The following is a 9,496-nucleotide window of genomic DNA, read 5'->3' as shown; positions in this document are numbered from 1 at the left end:
CCACACAGAAATATGGAAGTACACAAGAACTTGGACAAAAAATAGGCTAGTTTTGGTTGAGAGATAATAATGCCTTTGAAAAGTCAGTTATGTGCAGAACGTCTACAGCAGGAAGTGAACTGAAAGGTTAAATGCCAAACGTCCCATCATTATTCTAGAGGGATGACAGGCGAATCTAAACTCTATATTAGAAACTCATGTCAAACACATGCTCCATCACATGACAGAGAAACACAATAACTCCAATTCTGGCAACAGCCCTTGTTGTGATGCTCTAAAATCATATTTTCTTTTTTTTGTTTCTTTTCTTTTTTGTTTGTCTCTTTTAGGAAAGTACAATCAAATTAATTAATACTTGCATAATACTGACACAACCGGTCATGTGACGTCAACATGGCGGCCTTTAGGAAAGGGTGACCTGCTCCAAGTAAAAAGAATTGGCTTTTTTTTAGAACACCAGTGGCCTATATGTACTATTCATTTCTTTATATGGAAAGCCTGACTTGTAAAACAAATGTGTAATTTGCAAAAAAATTACTGAGTGCTGCACCTTTAACCCAATGTAGCGTAAGAGACTGACCTACCAGTAGCAGAGAGAGCGAGAGAGTGTGAGTGAGAGAGAGAGAGAGAGAGAGAGAGAGAGAGAGAGAGAGAGAGAGAGACGCTGCAGCATCAGCATCATAATGAATCACAGCAGCTCTGAGGCGCGAGAAGCAGGAGACGGAAGACGGAATTGGATAGTAACGAAAATACGCTTCATTTGTTATTATTGAGCTTTTTCCCGGGCCAGGAATAAAAGTTGACAGAAATTAGACTAACAGTACTAAGTATTTATCTCCAGGATCCTTCCTTAAGGAGCCATGGATTATTTTACTCGACAAACTTTTTTAAAACTTGCTTTTTTCATCTTCACAGGTAAGCTAAGTGTTTGCAACAAATTCTGACCTGCTGGTTTCTGGCGACGTTAAACATGCTCAAACAAGACGTTGATAGAAATGTTTTCAGACTTTGATGGTTACAAATGAATTCATCTTGATGTCATGAGAAACAGAATCGTGAAACCGCTAATTTCTCTTCGATTAGGGTCAATTGGCAAACACATGTATGCGGATTTCCACATAATGATTTTTAAGGAAAGATGCTAACCGCGCAGATTTCATCAGCACTTTGAAATCAAGTTAATTTATTCCGATGCATTAAACCCTTTGACATCTCAGAATATGCTGGCTAAATTTGTGGTGTCATACTAATTAAATAAAGTACCCTTTAAGCGTTAGAGTATATGGGGAAGAACTAATTGTCCTCAGATTTGAGCAGGCTTGGGGAGATTCATCTGTTCTTGGCAACCTTTGCTGAGTTAAAGACAAACTCTCTGTAGTACAAGTTTCTCTTTAAAAATTAAAAGGAGCTTTAAATTGAGGACAAATAGCTATTTGCTTTCCAAAATATTTTTTATTATTGTTTTTAATTCATGTTCTACATGTGACTTATAGAAGGCCATTTGAACATTCAGTCTGAAATCAGAACAGATGTTTAGAATGCATTTAATGTGCAAATATAGAATATAGAAAACAATATAGAAAAAAACAGTGCTAGTTGTCACAATGTTTATTCCACTAAATATGTTTAAGGGTGTTTATTGCCACAAGTCAGTTTCTGTATGCTCAAAAAAAATAAGATACAGTTAATTAAATATGCTTAATAATTGGTTTTGGCTTTGTTTTACTTTTATGGGCTCTGCATTTAAACAGCAAAATTCAAACTGTGGAATATTTATGAAACAATTCATTTTGGCCAAAAAATATTGTAATGAATCAACTTAATATTCAAATTATGTGGCATCGTTCCTGACCTTACGTTTACATAAAAAATAAATAAAAATAAAGATCCCATTCAACATAAAATCTACCTTAATTATATAGTTAACTCCTGTCTAAACATATGCCAGTGTGTTTTTAATATATCCATTTATTCAGCCAATACTTTGAAGGACATAATTCACAAAATGACGCTAATTTAAGAGGGCTTTGCATATGCTAATGTGTCTGTTGGTTTGGGTCTACGAGATGTGATATTTAATCTAATCCTTCTCATTAGTAACTCATCTGTCCTGCTTAATTACCTCATCAGCATCACAGATTATCAACTCGTGTTTGTTGTCCATTAGGCGGGAGTATGGCAAGAGTATGTATGATTTATATAATGCGTGTGTTGCTTTTATAAGGTCATTTCTTATGTAATAGCAAACAGACTTCACTTAATTAGCAATCTGGAAAGAGTGGTCCACATGAGCAGTTTTGGTTCATGTTGGACAGTACGTCATTTCTCTGCAGTATTCAGCAATCTGGCAATTTAGTATTCAGTACGTACATTATCTGTCTAACATATTTATTTATGCATTTGTTTGTTTGTTTTTAATATTTTTGGCACACACCGACAATCAGTTGTATGTAATTCTGCCCTCCTTTGTTCAGCGGAGCTTTTAGCAAAATTGAATGCGCAGATGTCAGTCTTGAGGAAAAACTGGAACCCCCTTTTTAAGTAACTCAAAGCATGTACAAGTATGTAGGTGAATACTGCCTCTAGCCTTTTACATTCCCTTTCTTTTTCTATAGTGGTTTCGCTATTCTCTTTTCAGTTTTCATCTATTTAGGGTTTTTTTTTCCCAAGCAAAATGAAATAACTTCTGACTCACTCAGGAATGACCTAGAGTACTAACAACTACAGTATGTAATAATACTAATATGTTCAGCTTTTTTGATGAACAATAAAGAGAGAAAGCAGTTCTCTGATATCATGTGTTATGAGTCTGCCCTGTCAGCTTGAGGGTTTTTAACCATCTAGGGATTGTGAATGTCACTGTTTTAGAAAAGAAGTAAGAGTTATGATCCAAGTTCAGTCTTGTTCAGATGCATTGTCATTTATTTTACATTTCTTCTGTTGGCAGATTTTCTAACCATGCTGAATGAGAAGATAGATTATTATTGTGATAACAAAGAACCACCCAAAAGACATGTATCAGGAAAAAAAAGTTTCTTTTGTTTTACACATTTCGCAGTGGATTTATGTGAAACATTTCACTTGATATAATAATGTAATAGTGACATATCAGAAAGAAAAAAACCCTCATATAACAGTGCAGCAGTGTTGGTCTGTGACTGTATAAAAAAACATCCCAAAAATGAATTGGAATGTGTGGAAACTTTATAACCACAATTTCCATCCACCCAAAAGTACTGATTATTTAATAGGCATAAATAAAGGGAGACAGACTGGTAAAAGCCAAAGCTAGCATAAAGCTAGCCAATCAAATTACAGCTTGCCAGATCAAGCAACATGAAATATGCATTAGGCCGTCTCAAGCGGATACTAGCAGAATGTTGGACTCCACCCCCCATATTTCTGATTATGTATTGACCTAAATGGCAAGGTCGCACCTGAGTTTTACTACATTTGTATTCTTACCAACGCTTTAATTAAGGGATACAGTATGTTATAAAATTATTTTTATAAGGGCAAATTGTAGCTGACTATTTTTAGAAGGTCATTTGAATTAAATGGGAGATGATCTAGAGAGGTGGCCACCTAGGTAAGGTATTAAAAAGGTATTAAATATTGTTTATTATAAATGTATCTTTGCACGTCATTATTTGTTTTCAATTCATGTGCCCTCATAATCTATAATCTAAATAACTTCACCCCCCCCCACTCCGGCAGCCTGTCACTCACCTGAGATTCAGAAATAGTAAATAACACTGATCCAATGAGCCAATCAATTCCAATGAACCAAATTAAATCCTGCCCTATGTTTTGTCTTGTTCAAGAAGCCATTTCTGAAAACTGTTTATTGCAGCATTAAATTTAAATCTGCTCATGTTGCATCAGACTTCTGTTTACATATTTTTGCACATATGTTTCTGTTTAGCATATGAATACAATGGCCAAACATAGAATTTTAGATTATCACAGCTGAAAATGAGTTTTGTTTCACTGCGTGCTCACTGGATGAATTCTACACTTTTCGTACACAGCTCCAGTGATTATAACAGGTGTTTTTGTGAGAGTGCTTAAAGGGATACTCCACCCCAAAATAAAAATGTTGTCATTAATCACTTACCCCCATGTCGTTCCAAACCCGTAAAAGCTTTATTCATCTTTGGAACACAACTTAAGATATTTTGGATGAAAACCTGGAGGCCTGTGACTGTCCCATAGACTGCCAAGTAAATAACAGTGTCAAGGTCCAGAAAAGGTATGAAAGTCATCGTCAGAATACTCCATCTGCTATCAGACATGCAATCTGGGTTATATGTAGCGACGGGAACACTTTTTGTAAGCGAAGAAAACAAAAATAACGACTTTGGATGTGCTGTTTTCTTTCAAATCAAAGCTAAATACACGTAGAAACAGCGCATCCTTGTGGCGCGGCTGATACAGAAGAGCATACGCAGCATATGGTGATATGGAAAAACACAGAGGAGACCATTGACCATTGGAATTGTTGAATAAAGGGGTTATTTTTGTTTTCTTCGCTTACAAAAAGTGTTCCCGTTGCTTCCTATAACCCAGATTGCACGTCTGATGGCAGATGGAGTATTCTTACAACGACTTTCAAACGTTTTATGGACCTTGACACTGTTATTTACTTTGCAGTCAATGAGACAGTCTCAAGCCTCCAGGTTTTCATCCAAAATATCTTAAATTGTGTTCCGAGGACGAATGGAGCTTTTACGGGTTTGGAATGACATGGGGGTAAGTGATTAATGACAATTTTCATTTTGGGGTGGAGTATCCCTTTAAGTTGTTCAGGGGTGGAGTGGAGGTTTCATGAGACTCTGTTTTTTTTCTGTATATACTGAAATTGGTTCCCAGTTTGAATAACTAATGTACAGTCTTGATTTTCATGGCACAGAAGTTAAAAGTAGTTCAACAACTAATAAACACGTCTCTACCCTTGAAGCAAGATTGAAGCAAGATTGAATCATTAACTGACTGAAGCAAGTGGTTACATCTTAGAATTTAACATAAACGAAAACACAGATACATTTAAGAAGGTCATTATTAAACCTGCCCTCACAAAGGTAAAAATTCTCTAGGAAATCAATTCCTGGGGCAAATATTAGCCCTTTATAGAAAAGTGGATTTTTGACCCTGATGGAAACACATGTGCAAGCACTTAACCTCTCTACAACCTTAAACCAAGGCCCTTGAGAAAAAATCTTCACTTTACCTCTGCTCTAACCTGTTACAATCTAGCCTTTAATTAGACCCCGCCTTTGTATGCTTTGACTATTTTTGGCTTTTGTTCCTTATATGTAAGTAACTTTGGATAAAACATTGGTTGACTGAAAAAAAAAAGTTATCTTATTTAAGTATAATTTTTGTCTTGTGTTTCTTATAAATTCTGTTATAAGAAATAAAAAGGAACACAAATTAGATAATTGGTGACATAGATGCAAATATAGAGCTATAAGAATGTATGTGTTGAAATGCTTTGCGTTAATATTGAATCTCTGGCTTTTGATTGCAGACAAATCTGAGCACTGAATTAGACACTGATAAGATCACTACAGACAAAAGAAAAAAATATATAGCCTAAGAAATGTGTGGGATTAAAGGGATAATTCTCCCCAAATCCAATTTACTCACCCTCAAGTTGTTCCAAACCCAAAAAGATATTTTGAAGAGTTTGAGTAACCAAACAGTTGGCGGCAGCCATTGACTTCCATAGTTTTTTTTTCTTTCTCGAAAAAATCTGAGAGGCAGCATACCTTGACAAAAGTCTCCAATTTTCTTGCTGCTGTTTAGGAAGCTCAACTGAGGTGTTTTATGTATTTATTTTTTAGTTTCCTGAGTCTACCTGAATTTGCGATGATGGAGAAAACAGCTCAGCCTTGTCATGTTTTTCATATCAGTTTCTCACATTTTGAATGAGCAATTTCATCATTACTTTTTGTTGTTTGCAGTTTGACATATGAGACACCGCTGACACACGAAACCATAGTAACAGTGACGATATAGCCTTAGGTGACTGACATTATTGTGACAGTAATATAATTTGTGAAAAGCTTCAGCATTGTTTTGTCGAATGTATGCTGTAAGTACAGTGTTAAATGTCGGCACCATGGTTTCCGAGGAAACTGCATTTTATTATTCCCACACCATGAATTACTGAAATGACAATATGTCGACTTTGACTTAAAGAAGGTTTTAGTTGTGGAAGTGAAGTGGGTGCTTGCATGTATAAGTGGTGCTCAGCATGACTGTGTGTCTGGTGAAATGGACTTCCTTTGCCAAGGTAGCTGCATAATCGTCCAGTAATTACAGGTCTGAATCTCTAAACACAGATCAAAGTGTTTGCTTTTAGCATCAAACATTAAAGAGGCGCAGTAAGTGTGTTGTAATGCACATCACTGCAGCGTCACTTGCAAGCAGAGTATTTGTGCTCATAGCCAACATAAACGGTTCACAGTCACAGTTATTTTAAGCTGTCAGAGATCATTATTATCTCTGGCTCGTGCCCAAATTGCATTGATTGTCTGTTCATCTTTTGACCATATGCATACATAAACAAAAATAAGGCCAAATAATACAAATAGAAGCCTGAAACTTTTTTTTTAAACATTTTTTTTTTCTTTTTTGCTTAACCTTTAAAAAATCTGTAGAGGGCCTTTAGAAAAACCTCTTGAGGTTACACTTATTTATATAAAATATGCACATTATATATTTTTATGTTTTATTTTCTATTTACTTTTCACAATAGCAGAGTATGTACGTATTTCTTATCCATTTTTAAGTCTGAAATTCTTTAAACCCTACACTAACAAAATTTAAATTTATAATACTGAACTTAAATATATAAACCCTAAGCTGTATGATTTTATTAAATAAAAAGCAAAACGCTTCACAAAAAGCATTTAAAAAGCAATAAGCATTAACTATAAAAGTTAACAGAGAAAAAAGCCTGGAAAGGTGATAGAATGGGGATGCAAATTATACCAAAATTAGGCTTTTTGATCACTTTGATCATTTTGATTTACAGGTTTGAATGGTTGAGCTTAGCAAATTCAGTCAGCACTAATGGTAAAAAAAAATGGAATTGAGACTATTTACACCCTTCATGCTGTATAGTTTTAATGTATGTTAAATTTTTTTTAAGGGGAGAAAATCAAAACAATCTTGCACAAAAATCACATTTGAATGATTTTTATTTATTCATTTTTGTCATGGGAGAAAATCTGTAGCAAGGTTCCACAAAGGCCAAAATCCCCATCTTAAAGGGGGATAAAAGTCATTTGATTTGTTAACTCTTTCCATATTATGCTCAATTTTGTCTTGCATAGTGGTTTAAAAAGTGGTTTAAATAGTTTAGTTCTCACTGTACAACAACATGGGATTCGTGTCTCTAAAAAGGTAACGGGTCACCAAAGTGTACCATGGAAAGTGGCAGCTACTTGAAGAGCTCCTAAGATTCACAAAAGGTCCATCTAAACAGTCTCAAGAGGGCCAGCGACACACAATTAGCCTGTAATTATTGTGTCCCTGAATGTCTATCACACCTACTACATATTAATGAAACACTTTGATTCCCGTGGAGCAGCAGTCCAGCTGGGCTTGTGAAAGTAGACATCTCCTCCCTTTGATGCTGTCAGGAGACTGTTTTGACTTTGTCTTGTTGTTGACATTTGGTTTGTGACATTCAGTGAATCAATATTAAGGTGGTTTTAGACCTGTGGCTTCTTAAGAGCAGCAGTTGAATCTGAAATGTTGTTGTTGCGTCACTCCTGTTCAGTGAAGATGTGTTGAATACATCCTTCACATCAGAAAGAACAGTAAATCCCTTTGGTTTGACTGACCCAAACATGGTAACCTTATACGATTAGTCCATGAATCACTTGATGTTTTTGACATCTGGCAGTGTAGATTGCTATCAGCAGCTTAGATATGGTCTAGTTAATGATTGAATGATTATAAGGAACATTCTGTGTCAAGTGATGTTCTCTCAATGGTATTAAATCTGATAAGGGTCCCAGAAGTAATTAGCAGTAACCTTTTTCATAGAGTTTTATAGATTATTCAATAATTGGAAAAGGAGAGTTCAGAAGTAACACAAACGTAACAACATATAAACTTAAATTGGCAAATAAATGAAACCTTTCAGAGCAGGTTTTAAATAATGTAAATGTTTTCTAAAAATGTTAATTAGAAAACATGCATATACATAACAGTTTACAGAATATACAATTGCAATTGTAAATAATGGTTTTCTATTTTAATATACTTTAAAATATAAGTTATTTCTGTGATGCGCAGGTGAATTTGCATCAGCCATTACTCCAGTTTTAATCCAGTTTTTAGTCTTCATTGTCACATGATCCTTTAGAAATCCTTTTTAATATGCTGATTTATTATTTATGATTAAGTTCCAAAAACGTTTTTCTAAGAATCATGTGACAATGAAGACTATAGTGAAGGCTGATGAAAATTTAGCTTTGCACTTGTATTTTGTATTAAAGTATGTTAAAATAGAAAACTGTTATTTAAAATTGCCATAATATTTCTCAATATCCCAGTTTTTTCTGTATTTTTAATCAAATACATGCAGCCTTGATGAGCATAAGAAACGTCTTTAAAAATATTAAAAACTTACTGATCCCAATATATAAATATAAATAATTAAAAATAAACAATATTCAGGCCTGATGTGATACACAAATATACATTGTTATAATATACACTAAGTTTGTGGTTGTTAAGATTTAATGTTTTCAAAAATAGTCTCTTATGCTTACAATCCAAATTACAAAAAAACTATAATATTGTGAAATACTGTTAGTTTAAAATAACTTTTTAAAATATATTTACAATTTTAACATGTAATTTATTCCTTTGAAGGCAAAGTTGAATTTTCAGCTTTTTTCTTGCTATCATGTTAATAATGTGCTATCTACGTATATGCTCCTTACAATAACAAACAATTGATCAGTCAGAATAAAGGCTCGAAACATTTAACTTTGATGGATCTTCCATATAAATGCTAGAGAGTCTTTTCTGCAGTGATCTGGCAACAGGACAAAAGACTGAATGAAAACAGATTCTCTCCAAAGCGAAGGGACACAACTGCTCTCGTGTGTTTAGTACCGCTATTTTTTTAATCTTCTAATTGATTTTAGTCCAAGCAGAGCTGAATCCCATGATAGATGATGTAGGGCCTGAACTGAATTATTTTGAAAAACTAAATGAATGCTGCTTTCAGTTTGTCAGCATCAATGTTTGAATGTCATGTTTTTTCTGATTATGTCTTCAGGTTCAGACAGAAAAAGACTTTCTTTTTCTAAGAATTCTTAGAAGAACTCAGTTTGATCTTTTCTCTCTTGAATTCGTTTGCCGCTTTTAACATTTGGTGAGCCACAGCATTCATACTAACTGCTGTGCTGGCCCGTCTTTGCAAAGCCCACAATGATATGTTGTGCCTTGCTTCACTGAGATATCACAT

At 34.5% G+C, this 9,496-nt stretch overlaps 1 protein-coding gene across 1 annotated transcript in view; it reads left to right on the top strand.

Annotated features, from left to right (window-relative positions):
* Positions 1-679: 679 nt before the first annotated feature.
* LOC109062573 (leukocyte tyrosine kinase receptor-like) overlaps positions 680-9,496 on the top strand; it is a 45,165-nt gene continuing 36,348 nt past the window's right edge. The window contains exon 1 of the mRNA XM_042742530.1: positions 680-915. Within this exon, the coding sequence (XP_042598464.1) occupies positions 861-915 (55 nt within the window). The 5' untranslated portion in view covers positions 680-860. The remainder of the gene's footprint in view (positions 916-9,496) is intronic.

Source organism: Cyprinus carpio, chromosome B17 (genome assembly GCF_018340385.1).
Source record: "Cyprinus carpio isolate SPL01 chromosome B17, ASM1834038v1, whole genome shotgun sequence".
Classification (NCBI taxonomy): domain Eukaryota; kingdom Metazoa; phylum Chordata; class Actinopteri; order Cypriniformes; family Cyprinidae; genus Cyprinus; species Cyprinus carpio.
This window is presented reverse-complemented; position numbering and strand designations above follow the sequence as displayed.